We start from the raw sequence: 21,483 nt of genomic DNA, 5'->3' as shown, positions 1-21,483 counted from the left end.
AGGGGGAATGAGGGGTTCAGGGCAGGAGAAGTCTGCTCTGTGCAGCCCAGGAGTTCCCTGACACAACAGGATACTCTAGACCTGGGCACAGCACCCCCACTTCAGCCCCCAAGACAGAGATCACCAGAACCAATTTGCTCCAGGATACAGTAACTACTCCTTTGTGCCTGTGACCCAAAACACCCCTTCCAGGGCAAGGCTACATGCATTGACAAGCCAAAGCCCCACAGCCCCTTAAGATAGAAAGATCTCCTTTATTAATGAACCCCAACAGTATTTCTTCAGATACAGGAGTTTTGAACTCAGAAGAAAACAAGTTAATATTGCATTATTCTCATAAGAAATACTGCAACTTATTTCTGGTAATATATTGCAAAGCAAAACAGCTTGAAAAGAAAAAAAATTAAAAAAGAAAAGAAATTAAGTCAATCAAACTGGACTTAAGGTTTTGTTTCTTGGAACGATCGAGTCCTTGCAAGCACAGCTCGTTTCTGCAGATTACTCCCCAAACTGTCGTACAAACAGACCCCGATTGCTTGAATTCCTTGAGCCCACAGAGGTGCAACATTAAAAGCTACGATTATCGTGTAGCAAGTGCCCCAACCTTTGTCCTCCACGGCAGCCCCAGTGACCCTGGTGTTAACGGGTTGTGAATGTCTTCCCCCTGAAAGGATGCAAAGAGAGGTCAGCACAGCCCCTGGCACTGTTTTGGGGTGCCCCAGGGTGGCTACAGGGCTTTTGGTGGGTCACACCCTTGCACTGAGCTCTCAAAGCCAGGCAGACACTGCTGGTTCAGAGCTCACAGGCATTTGTGGCTGCAGAACCAGGTCACAGGGCTGTGGGGAGGTGTGGGGACTTGCCAGGACACACTGAAAAAGGACACCAAGGGGCTCTGGGACCTGAGGGAAACATGTTCATGCAACTGCTCTCTTCAACCCACTTTGCTCTGGGCTGCTTTAGTCACAAGAGGGAGCCAGCCAGCCAGAATGGTAGCCCCAGCCATCTGCTGCCCAAGGGCCACCCAGGGCTCCAAGGAGCTGCAGATGCACCAGGGTAGCAGGAACCTGCTTCAGCACCCGCAAACCCCTAGGAAGGACCTGGTCTCCCCCCGTGAGCTGGAGTTGTCCCCAGAGCCAATCAGCCAGCTTTAATACAACAGGGGGAAAGGCCCATGAATGCCACCATGGGTGCAGGGGGACAAGGGAGACACCAGGGCTCGCAGAGCCACATACGAGCCTTCTTTCTCAAAGGACCTGCTGGCAGAGGGTTTGCCACAGACCCAGCTCCTACAACAGACACATAAGGCAGTAAGTGAATGCTGTGGAAGGAGCACAGGGGTCCAGGAGGCCAACATGCCCAGATCCAGTCTTTTGCCTCAAGGTACCTAGTCAAGCACCTCACTGAAACACCCCCTTTCTCAGATGGGGTCCCTGCACATCAGGCCCTGGTCTTGTCACCCCCACAGCATCCCAGTCCTTCCTGGACAACAGTACGCCATGCTGAGGAGGAGCGAGCTCATGACTGGCAGAGAAGCCCAGAGACCCAGGCCCTGCTTTGCTACTCACGTGATTGTTTTCATTTCTTTCTTCTCTGCGTCTGGACGGGCACGATTCAGCACCTTGAGGAAGTCCGATGTTTTTGCCCTCATACGCGTGTGAATATAGGCCTGCATTTCATCAGGACAAAAAACAAGACACATCAGGATCCTGTCTTCATAGCTGAGATTTCACAACACTGTTTAGGAGCTATCTTTCTGCTCCTTGTTGGGAAAGCACCTAGCTCTGCACAACCACGGTGGTGAGGGATGTTCAGGAGGCAACCATGAAAATTGCTGCCTGAGTCCTGGTCAAAGCCAGGTCTCTCTGAACAATTACTCTTATTTCTGTTCCCAGAAAGAAAGGAAACCAGATCCAAAAGGGAAAAAACCTACTTCACTGCTAGGATGGGAAGCAAACAGGTACTGCTTGTGCCACAGAGCAGGGAGAAGGTGATGATGCTCCACTTGCCACCCCTGTGTAACTGGGGAGGGCAATGCCAGACCCTAGTGAGTTCTCAGGAGGGCACTCCTGCCCTGTGCTCCTCCCCTGCAGCACCCAGGTTAGACAGGCCAAAGCTACCCTGTATCACCCCCCTAGCCCGTACCCTCAGTACCTTCGAGCACTTGATGTGATAGTGCAGGTAGTCCCGGAATGTGTGGATCAGGTTTATGGTGTTGTCTCTGGCAGCAGCATTGGTGTGACGGGGGAACAGCACTGAAAGAATAGGGCAACACAAACTGTCACAGTGCCTCCTGAGGCTACCAAAGGGCTTCGGTTTCCTCCAGTGCTGGAGGCTTCAGGGTATGCTTCTCCAAATGCCTACTTTTGCTCTCTACAAAGAGTGCTTTACTGTGACACATACCAAAATTAAGCAGCTCTTGTGATTTTAAACACAGGGCTTAGCAGCACTTTTCCATGTCTCCTGCAGCAGCCTGGACACAGCTGTGCACTCTGGAGGACGCAGGCAAGGCCAAGTGCCCAGAGATGACGGCACTGTAGGAAACTGCATGACGCTACTTCAGTGCTTGGGAAAAGCAAATGGAGGAGAGAGCTGGGAGGCAGACAAGGGCAGCCAGGCTGCTCAACTGATTTCAAGAACCAGACTGCCCTTGGATCTTGAATTCAGTTGTGGATCCCTGCCTGGCAGCTTGCCAGCCCTGTGACAGAGACTTGGTTACTGCAGGGGCCTTGTGGCTCACTCTTTCCACAGGCTGGTGGTGTGCTAAGCATCCTAGATCCAAGGGCTGAAAGACCTTTTTGTACGGGCGATGATCTCACCTGGGACTGTCAGATCAGATAATGGGGAAATTGCGTCTCAACAGGAATGAAGGGTTGCTTGCCATCCAGACTTGCCATTAGACAGGCCTCCCATATATGATGAGCTGCCCTAACCTCAAGGCACCATTCTCAGCACAGGAGGAGGGCAGTGCTAACTTTACCTTTCCCTGCAGTGTTTGTGCTCCACCTCTGAGCTCCAAACTGCAGGAACGCTGGCCTGAGAGACCCTAATAGCACATCCAACCATGACCCCCACCTTCTCTGGAAGAGACCTTTCCCTTTGAACAGGGCAGGGTTTGGACTCCTCAGCTCAGCCCTCAGCATTGCTGCCCAGGAGGAAGTGATGACTCGGTTGGTCAGCACCTCTGCAGGCAGGGGAAAGTGGCTCATCAGAGGCAGAAGTGTTTGGCCCAGAGCAAAGAGGCAGAGCTGGAGAAGCAGAACTCACTGCCTTGCTCCTGCTCTTTGATTGCCTCTGCTCATCAAACACTCCACAGGTGCCTGCAGCCGGACAAGCTTCAAATACACCCACATGAAACATCCCCCAAGAAACCTCCAGTTTTCACAATATTACAGCAAAAACACCCTTCCCTTGCTCCCAAACGCTGAACTTATTTTGTAGGCAGACACTAAATGGCTCACTGTCCACTTCCATGCCTTCTTGTCCACAGCAGAGCTGAGGTGACCTGATGCAGCAAAGGGACCCACCAAAGGGGGCAGACAACATGGAATGCAACTCCAGAGTCCCCTCAGCCCCCAGTGACCCACTTCAACACTTGGGGAAGGTGAATTCCCTGTTATTTTTCATGCAGCAGTGGGAACCTCTCTCCTCTCGAGTGTCCCCAGGCCTCAGAGCTGCCTACTTACCAAAGGTGATGTAGCCAATATTGTCGCCAACAGCCGCATCTGTGTCTTTCAGCTCCAAGGGTGGCTCCCTGTGGCTGAAGAGCACCTGGGGGGCTGTGTGACTGGCCCGGCGACCCTCCTTGAACTCCTGAACAAGACAAAGTGAAGGTGAGTCTCATTGTGACATTTCCAACTGGGAAAGCAAATGGGGCTTCCCCCCTCCCACAGGGCAACTGAGCAGGAGGTTTCCAAGCTTTCCTTGAGTGGGCCGAGTCCATTAGGCCAAACCTCTGGAAGACAATCCTTTTCCCCAGCAAAACCAGACCAAAACACATGGCGGCCCTGGATTTACATGTGGCCCTAGTGCAGCCCCTCATCTGGGGTGGCTTCATACTTCCTGCCACAGGTGTTTTGTGGAAGGGGCACCTCAGTCTGTGCAAGCACATGAGACAGCACAGCTCCTGCCAGAAACTCAACACCGTCAATGCTTCCAGTGAAAGCGGGCAATGCCCATCACCCCAGAGGAAAGGAAATTCTCAGAAAGGGCTATGATGTCTCCGTTGTACCTAGCATAAAGGCTCTGCCATTTGAGAAAGCATCTCCCACCAGGAGTCTTTGACTAGACATTAAGAGGCATCTATGGGGTTTGAAGCTCGTGTGCAAAGCCTGCTCCTCCTATTGCTTCTCTGCACCTTGGAACAATACCTCTAGGCAGGGAGATCCCTTCTGCCAGGGAACCCCTCTGACAGCAGCATGACCTCCACCTCACATGAAATGGACTGGCTCCACATTTCAGGAGTTATAGGACTGTCCCTACACAGGGCTGGGTAAGTCCAGACACCATTCTGCCCCAAGGCAGGGAAGCCTCCCCTCTGCCTCACTGACCCCAGACAAACCTACACATCATCAGTCACTCTCTGCCTCACCTCCCTTCTGAGCACAGCTCACTCTGGGAAGGGCAGCAGCATCCATGCCCCGTTTAGAGAACTGAGTAGTTGACTGAAGTTTCCTTAATGAAATGCTTAGCTTGCTCTTCCGCCTGCTTATGCCAGAGGGTGAAATGGTTCAAACAGCTTCACTGGTTAGTTAATGGTCAGATTTTCTCCATGAGAGCCCAGATGAGCAGCCACCATGCCTGACTGGGCTGCATTATGCAAGAGCAATAGCTGGAGGGAAGGAGCCAGCATGACTCAGAGTGGAAATTCTTGCGGCCGGGCAGGAGCAGGGTTTGCTGTTGTAAAAACCGAGAACTTGGGACATGGAGACTCTTGGACAGCTGCTGCCTTGAGGCCCTGCAACCTCCCTGGGAGCCTCACAAACCCTGTTTTGTTCACCTCACACTTCCCTCCATGTTCTAAAAGCTAAATTCCAGGCTGTGGAGTATGCTGGTGGGGAAAATCTCAAAGCCAGAGCAGATGCCTTGCCCATAGCTAAAGAACGCATACAGTAGAGCTGCGAGATAAAGACTCCCATCACAACAGACCCTGTTCTAATGACCCCCCAAACACAGGTGAAATGGTATCCAGCAAACTAGACCAGTAACTTGCTGTCCATGAGCCTCAGCAACACAGCCTGGCACCCCTGAGCAGATGGGCTGAAGCTCCCCTAGCCCCAGAACACTGTGCAGGGCCTTGCTCCACAGCTGTGCCAGCACAGGAGGCTCCCCAGGTGCTTCAGCACACGCAAAATGAGCCAGGCAGACCAGCGACACAGATGAACACGTGTACTAGCATGCACTGAGCACTCCCCAGCTGTAAGCAAGTGTCTCAATCTCCACAGGCTGCACACAGTTGCTAACAGTCATGCAAAGTGTTCACTACGGACCTCTGAATGCTTCCAGGCTAAATGGCAGTTGCAAAGGGTAGCTGAATCCAGAAGTGCTCGGCATTATGATGATTGATTCAAGCCTGCAGACTGAGCAAATTTATAGCTCTGAAAAGCTCAAACTTGAGAGCTCATCGCAGCATGTGAGAGCAGCCACACTGAGCTGCTGAGTCTCTGCAGCATTTGAACGTCAGCAGGAACAAACTTCGAGGTGAAGACAAATCTCAGCACCATCCCAGGCACAGTACAACATCGCCTCACCCCTTCTTCTCCCTCTACAGCCTCTCCATCACGCTCCGCTCCTCAGCTGGCTGGCAATCCCTACACAACAGCTAGCTGCACTACAGGGCCTCAAGGTGGATACTGAAATATTCGCTGTGGTGTTTCTCATCAGCAACACATAATATGTTTGATTTTCCATACAGGCAAGACCATCAATAATAAAGATGCTAATGCAAGAGCCTGGATTAGAAAAATACACTGCCTATGCCTATTAACACAGTTCTTCCACCCCAGTGCAGCCTGGAGCCCTGCAAAGCATTTACATGCATTAAACTGCCTGTGAGCTCACTTCAGCCTAACATCTGCTTGTTCGGCAATGCTGCTTCAAGTAAGAATGCATCTGAATTGAGGACTAGACCCTTTCCCCGTAATTCAGTTTCCATACCTGCATAAACACCTTTCCGATCACCACGTCATCGTCATCCTTAAATACCGTGCTGAACACAACTGTGACGCGGTCCTTTTTCGCCTCAACATACCTGCAGGTGGGTGAGAGAGGAGAACCCAGCTATGAACAGGAGCTAAGAAGCACAACTGGATGAAGAAGCAACCACGTGACAAGGTCAAGCAGATGCAACAACCATTCATAGGCCTGGCTGCTGAAAATTTCCCCTCCCTCAAGACAGTATTCACAGGGAGCAAAATGTTTCTGTTGGGAGTGGCCACAAATGCTGCCATAACAGAGACGCTTGTGTAACATCCCTGAAGGCCAAGGGATGAACATTACCCTCACTGGATACTTCTGACAGCCCAGGACTGGCCCTTACTACCCTGCCAAAACATGGAGCAGTAAGATTTCCTGCCTTTCCATCACAACCTACAGCTGTGAGCAGGAGCAGAGAGCGTACCGACAGCTGTCCGATTCCCGTGCTGCTTGATTTGAACACTTACATTGTCTCATCGTCCCTGTAGTGGATGACGGCTCTTTTCTCTCCGTCTTTGCCCTCTTCCTGGAATTTGAAATACTTCTCAAAGACTGAAGCAAAACAGTTGCGCTTCAACATGCCAGCCTGGTGCACGATAGAGTCCTTGTCTGCGGGAAGGTTCTCCAGGTCGTAGAGCAAAGAGACATTGTAACCTGGGGAGTGACAACCACTAACCTTAATCTATGCAGGGCCTTAATGCAGCCAGAGACATTTTCCAGAAAGAGACATCTGCAGTCCCACCTTTGCCTTAAGCCCGCCTAGAAGCCCCAGGGGTGAGTGCTTCCCATTCCAAGCATTGCCAGAAGCCATGCCTGAACTCTGCACGTGGTCATGGTAACGCTCCTGGGTCTCCTTCCTGAGCTCCCAGACACACTTGCTGGCTGAGCTGCTCCCAGGTTTTTGCAGTGAGTAGGAAGAGATGCTGTCACAGGTAACCATGGTTTTCCTGTGTCTCACAAAGCATCTTTGAGAAGAACAAAGACCCCAGCATGAGGAACAGAGGCTTTCCTGGAGGAGGGCTGCATCAAGAATTACTGCTTGTGCTGCAAGCTACTTCAGCCCTGACATACCTGAGCCACCTTTTAAATTGCCATTCATTGTACAGAGAGCCCCAGATATCAAGCTCATGAAGTGCAGCTTTCATCTGAGCATTTCTGAGGTGACTTAAGTCATTTTGGAATGGCATTCATGCAGACACACAGAGTAAATGTTATAGCAGGGTTACCTGATTCAGGATTTACCAAGTAGTTTCCGTAGACTTTCTTCAATACCTAGAAAATAAATTAAACGTTGAGAGCACAAGCTATCAGAGTTGTTTCCTCCCGTGCAGTCCAGGCCGTGTTCAGTGTCTATTTAGAAACATAAAATTCAGCACTTGCCTCTCCTGGTCTAACTGAACTTGGACAAATATTAAGTCATGGGTTTCTAGTATTACTGTCTGTTCTTACTATAGGCAGAGCTCCCTGAACCCCACTGACAGGGGACGTGCTGCAGGACAGGACTCAAAACTGGAACTTTTTAAAGTTCTTGCTAGTCTTGAACTTGTGCAGAGAAGAAAACCCCTTCCATATGCCTTGTACCTTCAGAGAACTGTTGTGTCAAGCTCTGCTGACAGATCTGAGGACTACAACCCTCCCTCACATTCAAAGGCAGGTGCCAAGCATAAAAAAGGCACTGCAAAGCATGCCTTGTCCCTCTCTTTGCGGGAAGGCAAGTTCAGAGCAGGGGTCAGGCATCGTGTAGCCAGGCAATCATTTGTCCTGCTTTAGACTATTGCACAGGACAGATGGGGATGGAGAGGAGGCTGCCAGGCAGCTTGGATGACTCCCAGAAGCAGAGCCGCCTACAGCATAGCAAAAACCTTTCTTCAAACATAATCACTGCTGAATTTTACATCAATGGCAATTTTCAGCTGAGCCATAGCTGTGTGTCAATGAGGGGGCCGGGAACAGGAGGTATTTCACAGAGAACACAACAATGCTGTGGCAGAACTGGCCCTCCTGGGATGACACCCACTACCACGCAGAGAGGATGCATGGGCTCTCTGCATGCCAAAACCTCCTCTCAGCAGAAAGCCTGCCTGCAGCAGCCCAGGGAGATGCTCTGTCTTAGCAGGAACACCACTTTGTGCTCCTTACAGTGGGGTTTCACCAAAGATGGAGCAGAAGCAAGCTCCATCATCTCCACGGAAACACAGAAAGCAACAGTTTCCTAAATGGCGATTTAAAAATGTACTTTCCATTTAGTGAGCACTCCCAAGGCAGTCCTGCAGAGATCACTTCTTCCTCTCAAAGCTTGGGAAGTTGCCGGTCAGCTGCCTGCGCTCTCAGCATGGCCCATGGAGCAACAAGCCTGGCACAGCAGCTGGGACAGGGAGGAACACTGCTCTCCAGCCATCACTGCATTGGCTACTGATGCACGGTGGTGTCAGCCACTCGCCAACCACAGCAACTCCCTTGGGATCAGGCATCATGCCAATCCTTGCTAAACACACTGAGAGGGCTTCACTATTTGGGCTGCTTGACTGTCTTGTTTGCCAGCAGCAGTACCTTCGGTGTGGCAGCTCCTACTACCCTGTTACATAGCAGGCAATGCTGCTCCTAGAAAGCTCTGCAGATAGGAACCAGGAAAGCATGACACTCGGTCATATTTATTCTGACATTGGTATGTCTTGTAGCAACTTGCAGGAATTCATTTTGGGTTCAAATCCCGTTTATTGCCAGATTCTCAATAAACTTATAGAGCAGTTTCCTCGTTTTCCTCCAAGGACAGACACCCAGAGGCAAAAGCCTGCTGAAGAGCTTTGGGTGAACCCCATTTGTTAACATGAGGAGATTTGAAAACTGACTCGGGAACTGAGTCACACTTCCTGTCTTACCACCCAACCACAGCTCAGTGAGGCTCCTTCTTTCTACCATAAATGGCCCTCCTCAACCCCAGCCCATTCAACAGGAACTGAACCTGCTACTTGACACAGCAGCAGCAAAAAGGGAACCAGACAGCCTGCAGATCAAGGTCTGCACACACAGCAGGAGCCCATCACTCGCTCTCAAGTGTGGTTAGTCAGAAGAGCACTGCCATGGGACTCTGTCTTGGTGCCTTCCTTCACTCACAGGCTCAACACATCAGTCAGGGAAACTATTTTTATACAGTCAGGCCTCACACTCATTTGGACTTTCAAAATTAGTGGTGCCTTTAGACTTTCAGCCTGTAGGGTCATATAGGCTGGCCTCTTATTCATGAGTGTGAACACACTTTGCCCTTGTCTTGCAGCGAAGGGGGACTCCTGGTTGGCACAGGGCTGCTCCTTTCATTACCATGAGATGGGAACACTGATACTTCTCTGTGGGTTAGACATTAGATCCACTAACATTGTAAGGACATTGCCCATGCTAAGACAGCATTTGCAGGCTCAAGGCCCAGAGATGCTCACTCACCTCGTCAGCACCGTGTTCCTGGAGTTCCTTGTAGAATTTCAGAGAAATACTGACCATCACTTTTGTCTTGTCTCCATTGGGGTTTGAAATATGGTAAAGGACTCCATCAAAGTCTACGAAGCAAGTGAGAGAAACGTGAGGAACAGGAACAAGCTCCTATTTCTAAGGAACATTTCCCCGTACATTCTAAGAACTACATGAAGTGGCACCGGTCCCCCTGCTCCAGCTCTCACACATACACTGGGAGAGAAACCTGTAATTAAGGAAAGCGGTAATGTCATGTAGGGAGACCTGTTATCATTCAAAGAACTGAAACAGTTTTGACACCTGTCCATCACAGAAAGCTCTAGTCTAGTGTCATTTAGCATCCTTGACAAATTGGCTTGTGCTCAATGCACGAGGATACAAACGCAGAGAGACAGGAGCCTTCTGGATGGCCAGCGCAGAAAGTGACTGACATGCCCACTGGGCCAGAGCTGCAGCCTGGAGGAGAAACTATCTCTGCCAGCAAAGGCAGCTCAGCTGCTGCCTGCTGAGACAGCTTCTACTTCACTGCAGAATGGGCAGGGAGGGCAAATGGCAGGGAAAGGCAAGCCTCCAGCTACCTCACAAGCTCCACTTCGCCATGGAGCTCTGCAGCTTACACAGATTCTTGATAACAGAAGCAAAAAAAAAAAATCAGCTGCTGAATGAACACTTGAACTTCTTTGCCACTTCTCATCCTGGAGAGCAAACTTCAGGCAATAAATTCATCTTGCCTGTCACCCTGAGCCAGCTTTCTAACAACCCAAACCAGATGGTGCTAAAGACCTAACAACAAGTAGCAAAAAGGGCAGGACCAGAGAACAGGCGAGGTAAGAGAGCTAGGTAGCACATGCACACCAAACAAAGTGCTGCCACCACTGAACTCACTGCTGTGGGGAAAGTCCCAGGAAAGGCAGATGGACAGAGAAAATAGTGGGGCAGCTGACAAAGCCCCAACTCTGGGGATGCTGCAGGGTCTCCACACCATCTGCCCCTGCACAGCTCTCCTCCCCCTGCAGTGGTGCTGGGTGAATTTGGGCAAGCCAGGTGTAACTGCGGGCAGGTTGTGGCTTCTCTGAGAAAGGGCTAGCTCAAACAAGAGTTGTGGAGCTTACCTGCAAATGTTACTTCTACTGCCTCTGGTTTATTTCTAAAAAGCAAAGAAAACAAAGGAGGTAAATGATAACCCAAATAGCAGCCTCCAAGCTGTGAAGGAAAGAGGATTAATTTCTAATGCCTTATTTCTCACAAGCAGCTCTACCTGAAAACCCTTCTAACTCCAGCTGTTCAACTAGCAGATAATCTTTGACAAGAAATCTTGGACTTCTCCCCATTCCTATAAGCACCAGTGTTACTCCAGATGGGATAAAATATGCCTCAAAGCTGGCAGAGAGTATTATTTGTAGTTTATTAACAGATTTTGAGCATGGAGGTTTCCAGTTAGAAATGTCCAAGAAAGCTACTCATCACTAAGGAGTTTGTTTCAACAAGCATATTCTCTGTACAGAACAGCCATGATACACGTTTGGGGACAGAGCTTTTGGGCTCTTTTTTAAAGCTCCTGCGATACCAGTTCATGAAAGGGACTTATAGGCTGAGCAGTCCTTCTTAACACGGTGCCCCCTTCACCATCAGCAGCAGCTCTGCAAGCGCGTTGATATAACTCAGTCACAGAGAAGACCCCTTCTCCAAGTTCAGGCCTAGGAACATACCACTTAAGGAAACTTTCCAGATCTACATTTCATCCTGCCCCACCACGTCCCTTCCGAAATGTCCCAACACTACACCAACTACCTCTGCAGGAAAAACTGTAGATCTGGGTTTGCTCTAACACTGCCTGGTAAGGTCTCTGGGTTCCCTGATCAGCCACACAAGCACCCTGTGAGCCAAAGGCACATCACTTTTTATGCTGTGGGTATGAAGATTTAACATCCTAACAAACCCTATTTGCTAGTTTGTCCGTGACCTGTAGAAGAGCAGGATCCCACGAAAGATCTAACTGCTTCTGAAAAGTGATTGTGTTGGGGCTGGCAGTACGTAACTGCTCTGGCAATCCGAAGGGACTGGTACTAATAGGTCATTCTCCAACAGGGCAACACAAAGGTTCCTCCACTGCTGAGAGCAGGGGTGGAAAATGAGAAGGGGATAAAAATGCCAGTCTGCTACTGCTGTTTCACAGCATATCTCCACTTATTTTTCAAAAGTGGCCAATATTAAACAGGGTACAGGCAAATGCTGGTGCTAACAGGAATCTAGCCTCTAAAACAATTCATTCACACCTGTCTGAACCAACATACTGAAATAACTCACCAAACCAAAGCCAGTGTGTCAAGGTGGCCTTATGGTCTCAACTACGCTGCTGCTGCGCAGAGACCGATTTCAACCTTTTTGCCAAACCTTGCTCTGTCCACACACGTGTATGCTGCTGGGTACCAGCTACACCTCGGTGCATACACCAAGAAAGTTGGGGGAAGCAGTAACTACTCTCCCTCACCATATTCTGGAAAGGTTTTAATGATTCCCCGCCCGCTCAGCAGAAAGCACTGTTCTTCCATCAGCCTTTCTGCAGACAGCCTCATTCCTGGAAGCTAGGAATGACCACGATGTGCTAGATAGTCAAGGAGGGCAATGGCGGGAGACCAAGGCATTGAACAGCACTGATCCCAGACCGTGCACCGGGTCAACAACATTTCACTCAGGTGGAAAGGAAGGAATTAACCCCAGCTGGAGATCCTAAGTGGAAACAATGAGGAGTTGCTGCTTCTTGAAAGTATTAGCCATGAAAAGCAACAGTCCTTTTTGTCAGGAGGCTGGAGAGCCTCAGTCTTTTGTGCTGCATCACTGAAGATAAAAACCACACACTTGAAAGAAGCAGCGCAAGTGCACCCAAGGCAGGTCCTTTAGTTTAGGAGCTGTGCCAGCTCCAGCTACCTGCTACCTCCCTCACTCTCATCTTCCCCTCCCAGCTGGGCCTGGGATGGAGGCTCACAGGGCATCCCTTGCTGCATATTCAGCTCAGACTCTTGGAAAGGGGAGCAATTCCCTATGCCACATCCAAGCCACTTCTGCTCACTGAGGACTGCTAGAGTAGAGATGAAAGAAAATCCCACTGATCCCACTCGGTCAGTCAATGCAGACGTGTTCTTCTTTTAGAGCACCACACTCAGACTTGGGAATCAGCTTGGATGGCAGTATAAATTTTTATAAAAAAAGAAGCCTATGTAGGAAGCTTTAAAGATAGCACACAGTCAGGCACATGAGAGCTAGTAATATTAAAGAGGACGCATCCTTAAACCTCTGTTCCGTCTTCTCAGAGTTACACTGTTCAAACCCACGTTCCCGACACACACGGAGCCGATGCCTCCCAGAGTCCCGGCTCCCATCAGAGCCTATGAACACAGCACCAGCCTCCGAGCAATGCAGGGAAGCAACTGACAGCCAGCACACTGGAGTGGTTTTGCCAAGGAAGGACAACAACTCCCTGCTTGCTCGACCAGTACCCCAGAGGATGGCAGGAAGATCACTAGTCATGTTATTTAAGAAGCCATGCAAGACCACGTACCCGAAGTCGGTTAATGGCTCTGCACAAGAGCCTTTGTTCTGCACACAAAAGCTTAAGGCTAACACGGCCCCATTTCTGAACCTTTCATTGCGCAAACATGATTTCTTAGGGAAGTTATTTTAACACTGATTTCCCAAGTGACTCGGTCCTTGTACTTGGGGATGGCAAGTAGAGATATTTAAGGGAAAAGCAGGTAACTGGGCAGAACTTCAGGTGCTGAATATTCAATCACTTCCCAGCACAGCCTCAGTGAAGCAAGCGCTCACGTGAGCCGCATACAGAGCTCCTTGCAGCCACGCCAGCCCTGTCATCTGCTGCAGGGTGTTTTTTCTGCCTTGCCTGGCACACACCTAAGTAACCCAAGCCTGGCCCGACCCAGGGGAGGACAGGGAAGGGTGTCAGAAGTGTGGCTGGGAGCAAATGAAACTCTTAGCCCTTCACAGTTCAGCAGCCTCACAACCCCAAAGTTTTAAGCACTTCTATTTATTTCTCTGGCTCACCTCACCAAAACCATCCTGGCTACTTAAAGTGTTTCTACAAGAGAAAAACCACCCCTTTTGCCACCCGAATTGTTGTTCCCCCATCAAGAAGTCCCGAGGCAGAAGAGAGAGGAGGTCTCACCTCCAGCCTCCTGTGGCTTCCGGACGAGCGACAGTGCTGCAGGATGCATGCACACAATCACTTCCCTCAGCCTTCCACAAACCCCATCTTCCGCCAACAGAAATAGCAGCGGGGACGGGCCAAACACTCTGCAGAGGCACAGTGTGTCCCCTCCATGTTTAGGCGCTCCCAGCCTGCCCTGCTCTCGTGCAGGCAAAGGCTTTGCGCAAGGGATGCACAGCAGCCCTGGGACCAGGGCTGTGCTGCTGCAGGGTGGGTACCAGTTACTGTCAGGTTACTGGCACGATCCTGAAGAGCTCCCACTGCTCCATGATGAGACCCATCCACACCCACGGCAAGAATCCAGCAGCTCGGCACAAAGTGCTATAAATCCCAGCCATCCTTTTTGTGTTTTACTTTGACGCAGGGCTCTGGGCAGCCAGAAGCTTGTTTGGGGTCCACTTTCACCCCTGATTCAGGTCTGAGAATGAGACTAAGCCTGGTTACACTTGGAGGATTTCAAACAGGACAGCCCATCTGGTTCTGAGGCAGCGAGCTGCTGCGACCTCTGCAAGCTCCTGAACCATGGCCTCCCCATTGACCTTCCCTTTTTGCTACCCTCGGCCTTGAATGGACAATAAAACCAGCTCATACCAGGAATAACTGAAATGGCTCCTCTCTACACTAAACACCGAATCCACACCAGACCTTTCTGCAAAACCCTGCCTGAACTCAGATGCTAAAATGGCAGCTCTTCCAAGCAGCAGCGGTCCATTTTCTGATAACGCTTATCAGGTTTGAAGTCAAATCCACATCAAATCCCATCTGCCCTATGCTTGTAACAATAAAAGGCCCTGACAGGTTTTACATCTTCTTGCCCATATTCCTCCTATTCATCTCCAAATGGCTCCTACACTGGGTCTATCTAATACACTGCCAGATCCAGATCAGATTTTTCAACACAGCAAAACAACCACGAAGAGCCACAGCACCCATGGACAGATGCCAGCGAGCACTTAAGAGCAACAGCAAATCTTTTTTTCTGACAGCATTTCCTCAATTTTGACTCGGAGAACTTCCAAACCTCCCCACTTCATTCTCAGGCCACGATGGCTCTTAGCCATACGTTACAACAAATTTACAAACAGAAAAACGAAGACTGTACTTATATGGAGCCCTCATCTTCTGTATTAAACAGACCTAAACGCAAACTTGGCCGGCAACCGTTTTGAAGCATCCCCCACATCACAATTAAGGCCTGTACCTAATAAAGGAGGATGGCAATTATTTTAAAAGCTGCAGTCGTGCAGATATTCTAATCTCTTGCCCCAGAGGAGGGGGGGTGGGGGGAAGAAAGGGGATATTTCAAAGCTGAAAGCTCTGAGTAGAGCTTTCATATCACTTGAGTCAACACACAGTTCGGAAAGAGCGAGCCAGATTCAGCGACAGACTGCAGGCTCTTGCTACAGAAAGGTCACCCCAATAAAAAAATTTATGAGCAATGTCTAAAATTATCTGAACAGTTCCTCCACTCCTGGGCCCCGCTCAGCTATCAAAAGCTACTCTGTGTAAGCTGCGGGAGTACATGAAGTCAAAGAACTCCCGCAGCTCTGGCAGCACACCCACCAGGCACTCGAGCAGGATTGCTCCCTCGGGGCGATGCAGAGTGGCATACGGCAGCCCCCACACATGCTGGCTCTCCCCTCTTGGTTAGGTGACCCCTCCATGCCCGAGCTTCTCCCTCGCAGCAGGCCCAGCAGCCTGAACAAGGCTGACTGGTAGCAAGGAGTTGGGATTCCTAGCGGACAAAGCATGAGCTGGTCCCACAGTGCACAGGTATGAGCAGGTCTGCTTCCAGCCAGGTGTTCACCCCACCCAGCCACCTCCATTCCAGCTGCGGGCAGGTAGCTGCAGTTCCCCACCGGAGCAATCCAATCCTGTGGTGAGGCTCTGGGGAAAAGCCTCATTTTGCACACACCATTCACTGTGGCTCTTCACTACAGCAACTGATACCCACTTTTCTGTGGTGTCAAGTGCTGGTGGCTGCAGCAAGAAATGTTCTCAGACGATAATACAGAGCAGGCCCCTCTCAGGAACCTGATATGAGAACTGAGGCTAGAGTGAAGACAGAACAACCTGCAAAAGCCTAACACTTGGCAGATTCGGGATGCTCTTCCCTCCTGTTCCCTGCGCTACTGCTTGAAAGCAGAGCACTGCCTAGCCCCAGATAGAGGCAGTTCAAGATCCACCATTAATGGAAAGTCACCTCCTCTGGTGGCTGAAGCCCGATGTGCTACGGCAGCACGGGAGCTCTGCCCAAACACCTACAGCACGCTCAGTCAACGTGGACAGCCAAGGTTTCCCACAAGTGCCACCCATCCCACGCTGAACCCAAGGGTACCACTTTCTGCCAGCAGCATCACCTGAGCACTCCTCAGAGTCAGGCAGCTTGAGTTTCAGCAGGTGAGGTTATGCCAGGGGAGGTGTGTGGCTCCAGGCTGGGCTTGCAAGGATGCTGAGCCAGCACCTGCCACTGCTGCTGAAGCTGAAGGAGATCTGATCCCTGCTCTTCCACTGCACCGTGGTGAGCAGCCTTCACACAATTAATGGGATGAGGACACTCATCTCAGCTAAAAATACCCAGTTTTGCCTCTTCAGTTTTAACCTAGGTCACTTTCCCAACCCTGTTTCCCCTGAAGCCATAGAAATGCCTGTGCCAGAAAGAAGAAGGGGGTGGCAAAGGAGCAACCTCTGGTTTTGGTGGGGCTGCTGAGCTCCCCCGAGTGCCAGAGCCATGGATCGCCACAGCTGCTCCCACAGGGGATTTCTCAGTGGTGCCTGGCAGGACCTGAAGCTCCTCTACCCTTGCAGCATGCCCGACAGCCTCCAAGCACTCCTCCGTCTCCTCACGACGAACTCTCTTCACGTGTCACATAAACAAAATTCATGCTACCTGGTTTCATCCAGTGCTCAGCCTCCCTGTCTGAAGGGCTCAGCTCCACAGCCAACAAGCACGACAACGACAGCAAATGGGAAGTACCATAAAGCGCATGGGCACAGCTTCAGCCCAGCTCTCCAACCAGTTCACAGGAGCCACTCTACATCAGGGAAGTTCAAGCTTCAGCTGTTTTCCTATGTAGCTGATAGCCATGAAGCCCTGCAGGTTTGTACCTACTAAAGGCTGTACAGAAACTATAGATTTAATCTGAGATTCTCTTCCCTCCGCCCCCGACCAAGGGAAAAGGCACACTGTTCTCCAGCTATGCAAATTTGTTTTCTTTTGCACAGTGGGTAAATACTAAGTAACAGTTTGAGGTAGATGATTAATTTACTGGAGATTTAGGGCAAGCTATGTATGGTTGGAAAACTAAACCCCGTGAATGAAGCCCTGTGCCACACTTTCACCGGGGTCAGTTAAATTAGAGCAGGACAAAACTGGAAAACTGGATGGCAAATCTCTTTTGGGAGGCAGCTCCTCCCCGTGCATTAAACAGAATGAGTATTCACCCGAAACAGTAGACACTCATCAAAATGTTTTACACTGAAGTTGTTTGTTGGGCTTTTGTGCCGTTAACAAAAGAAAGCAATCATGAGAAACAAAATCTTCCACTTGGCAGAGCTCATCCCCTCACATCACGTTTCTATCAGACATGAGAAAACCTGAGTGTGACTCCAGCTTCCAGGGAACTTCTCAAGTCAAAATGAACTAGTCAAAAGCTTATGGAATAAGCTCTTTACACCTGTGAAAGCTCACAAGTTGCCTCATTACATACCACCAGGTATTTCCCCACCGCAGCAGTTCGACTCTTAAAAGTTTCACCAGCAAATTCCTAACTCAAGTTATTTCAACAGATTCTGGTAGCTTTAGGCCTTTATTTAAAAATGTGGTTGGTTTAAGGAAATGGATTTAAAACAAGAACTTAGAATATTAAATAAAGAAAAAAAATTAGATGCATTCAAGTCCATTACTTGTCACCACATTGATCTAAATACCAATGTTCAATGTTGGCTGTCCAAGGAGGTGAGATTTCCATGGGATTTGCCCACAAACCCAAACTAAATTTGCAATTACCCTGCTAATGGGTGGATGCTGCCAAGCCCCAAGGACCTCGTCAAGGGTCCTCGACACAGATTAGGCCCTGCCTCAAGTGCTGATCTCTTGTCTGCAGCCTGCCAAGGCACCTTCCACACTGGGAACACCAGGACATATATTATATGACAATAACGTTATGAGCAGTTGTTAGCTCCAACTTCTAAACATGACCTAGTTCTATATGATACGGTGAAACATGAAGCGTCTCTCACGTGAGGGTCCAGGAAAGCTCAGCAGGGAAGCTGCTGAATCATGGCCACAGCGTGGCCAAGGTAAGCACAGGGGAGCAACGCAGCCCACTCACAGAACAAGTCTCCAGGAAAGGATTTGTAAACAAACCCCGCCCTACCTGACTGCCAGGCTGGCACTGAAGCTACCAGGCACACCTGGCTCTGAGATAACCACTAGGGACAAATCCGTGCATTGCAGCTGCCCCACTCCCATTTTAGAGCAAATAACTCAAAGCCAACTCTGTCCAAGTGTCCAGACTCACTCCTCGAAGTCACCAAATTCATTGAGGATTGACCTTGCCCTGACTGTCTTGTGTCCGTCTCCAAGACACGCCTTGGGAAAACCATCACCAAAATAGCAAAATACAGCAAATCCCCTCCTGCGTCCAGGCTCAGTGCCACAGGAATGACCCCAGAACTGTGGCTGGAGAGAAAAGAATTTTCACATGAATAAACACTGCATGACACCCATTCCCTAAACAACTTGAAAGCAAGAGAAAAATACACCTCCCTGCACATCTCAGACCTTTGTCTCCCCCTGCGCTTGCCTCGACAGGAGGACCCCAGCACAACCACAGAAGAAAATGCAGAAGTAAATCACTTCCTCTCCTCCAGCAAAACACTCATGGCACAAAACTTATCTAGAAATGACATCTACGTAAAAGAACATGCTGTAAATGAGTAAGAGGCAGGAGCAGAGCACCATCAGCCGCACTAGGAATTGATCCAGGAACAACTGCTACGCCAGGCAAGCGTGCCGACGCAGAAGTGAGGAGGCTTTGCTGTACAGCAAAACAGAAACCTCAGGGGCCTGCAGGCTGGTGCACAGTGGGCAACCCTAGCTCTGGTAGCACAGAGCCAGGGTTTCAAGGTGCACTTAAACCTGTAGACTGCCACCTCCATGTTTACACCAACACAGGGACGCATGTGCATTTTCTCTCCAGCAGGAAGAGTGCCTCAGTACGGACTTGTGATGAACAAGCATTTTTGACACACGCTATTAACCTCCATACACAAAATATTTTTTAATGGATGCAGCTGCAACACCATAGTGATCACCCAGGAGCACTCTCTTCCCAGTGCGGTGCCTGTGCTTTGAGGAAACTTGCTTTGAGGAAACTTGTTGTGTTAAACAATCAGGCTCAAGAAGAATAAAAGGCCTGCAAGCAGCTTGGCTACCCTGCAAGGCAGTGCAGCCTGTAAGGTTATTTTATTTAAAAACCAAACAAAAAACCCAACAACAAAAAACCAAACAAAAAAAAGTGCCAAACCAAAATAAAACCCAACTGAGCAAGAAGTCAACTGAGAAGAGAAAGCAGAGGAAATGGCCTCTGTCAAAGTTCTGCACACAAAAGGCTGAGAGATTCGAAAGCCACTGGAAGAAAAGGTGACACAGTAAAAGGCACCTGCCTGGGTGAACTTCCCAGAGCAGCCTTGGCTAAGCTCTTTGAGGCACCAGGGCAGGCTCCACCCCAGAGATAACACCACCATGCTTTGCTTCTCAAGGCTTTGTCTCTGTACAAAGGTGCCTAGTGTTACTCAGGCCAGCAGACAGTGCAGCAAGCCCATGGGTAGCTCAGCTACAGATAAGGACATTTATATGAAGGGACTCTCTTGAGCTAAACTGTGCTCAGACAAGTGCCTTTACAGCCCTGATGCAACACTTGCAGCAAAATAATCGCTGGCTCCCCAGGGACCAAACTGTCCCAGCTAGTGGTGCAGGTGCAAACCAGCCCCCCCAACCCACTCCATGAGGCCAGGACACCCACCAGGCTGGTACCAGGGGCCGTGATGGAGCCATGGGCCTGCATCCCTCCTGCTCAGGGAAGCAAAGCGGGGGCAGGCTGGAATCTCCTCCCCACCCCCAAAGCAAAAGGCTGAGGCCAGGGCTCCACATACAGGCTTCCTGTTCCTCGGCTCCCCCGACACGTTCTGTACCAGCACCGGCACCACGCTGGGGCCGTTCTGACGAAGGCTGCTTTACCCGAAGCAAACATCCCCGCAAATCCACCTTCCGCCCGACTCCCTCCTTGGCCAGTCCCTCTTCTCCAGCTCTACTCCCTCAGCCCCACAGCCTCCAACACCCTCCCTCTCCTCCCCCGGGCCTCTGCACTGCCCTAGTGCTACCAACCCACCGAGCCCCGCTCGCTCCCCAGTTCTGTCAGTCCAACTTTGCTGCCTCACCGCCCAGTCTTTGCTCTGCCTGAGCTCCCGCCAGCTCCGCCGCTCCCAGCTCAGCGACCCCCACCCAGATCACCCTCCTCCGGCACCGACCCTCCTCCCAGCCCCGTCCCAGCTCACCTCAGTAACACCCTCCACCATCATCAAGATACTCCTCCTTCTCATTCTCCAGACCCCCATCCTGCCTTCCCACCACCCCTCCCAGCCCAGCCTCAGCACCCCCCGCCCCGCTCCCGTCCCAGCTCTCCCCCACCTCGGCCCCCTCCTCCCCCCCCGCCCGGTGCCCCCCCACCCCGCTCCGCACAGCCCGCCCTCCGACCCCCGGGCGCCCGTCATACCCCCCCCGGGCGCTCGTCCTACCCCGCCACCACCCGCCCGGCCCTCCCCTCCGGCCGGTGCCGACCCACCCACTCGCCCGAACCTCCGGCACAGCCCTGCCCCGCCCGCCGCTCCCTCTCTCGGCGGCCCCGGCCCCGGCCCCGCCGCCCCCGGTCAGGCCCGGCCCGGCCCCTCCCCGTCCCTACCCGGCGGCCGCGCCCTCGAACTTGAGCGTGAGGGTCTCCTCTATGATGCGGTTGTTGACCTCGAGCAGGATCATGTCGGTACCGGGGGGGGAGGGGCTCTGAGGCCAGAGGGAGCCGAGCCCGCTGCGCGCACCGGGGACCCGCCCGAGCCTGCGCCGCCGCTTCCGCTCTCGCGCCCGACCGTCACTTCCGGACCCGGCCGCGGCGGAGCCGGCAGGCGGTGGCACGGAAGCGCCCGCCCCGCCCTGCCCTCCGCGGGACGTCACGGGGCGCCCGCCCACCCGCCGGCGGCGGGGGTGCCGGGGGTGCCGGGGAAGTGGGGTGCGGCGGGAGTGCCCTCAAATGGGAGGGGCACAGGCAGGGGGGTACGCCGGGGGCCGGGGGTGCTCCAGGGTATGAGGGTCCCCCCAGTCGTGGGGGCCCGGGGATATGGGGTGCACCTGGGGGGTCCCCAAAAATGTGGAGGTGCCCAGGGAAGAAGGGTGACCCAGGCAGATGTAGGTGTACCCCAGACTATGGGGGTCTGCACAAGAATGGCGTGCTCCAGGGATATGGGGGTGCCCACAGGAAAAAGGGGTGTCCTGCAGGCTGGATGATCCCAGGGTTATGCATCCCTAAAAGTGTGGGGGCACCCAGGGA

At 51.4% G+C, this 21,483-nt stretch overlaps 1 protein-coding gene across 1 annotated transcript; it reads right to left on the bottom strand.

Moving 5' to 3' along the window:
- Positions 1-234: 234 nt before the first annotated feature.
- On the bottom strand, positions 235-21,051 carry ARPC2 (actin related protein 2/3 complex subunit 2). The gene is made up of 10 exons (XM_075093153.1): positions 20,845-21,051; positions 10,770-10,804; positions 9,631-9,743; positions 7,419-7,464; positions 6,660-6,846; positions 6,154-6,247; positions 3,684-3,810; positions 2,152-2,252; positions 1,566-1,666; positions 235-664 (listed from the first exon to the last, which is right to left on the bottom strand). The coding sequence occupies exons 1-10, from the start codon at positions 20,916-20,918 to the stop codon at positions 640-642; spliced, it is 903 nt and encodes a 300-aa protein (XP_074949254.1). The 5' UTR covers positions 20,919-21,051; the 3' UTR covers positions 235-639.
- Between the last annotated feature and the right edge of the window lie 432 nt (positions 21,052-21,483).

This window comes from Phalacrocorax aristotelis, chromosome 5 (genome assembly GCF_949628215.1).
Source record: "Phalacrocorax aristotelis chromosome 5, bGulAri2.1, whole genome shotgun sequence".
NCBI lineage: Eukaryota > Metazoa > Chordata > Aves > Suliformes > Phalacrocoracidae > Phalacrocorax > Phalacrocorax aristotelis.
The sequence above is the reverse complement of the archived record's forward strand: the minus strand, read 5'-3'. Positions and strand labels throughout refer to the sequence as shown.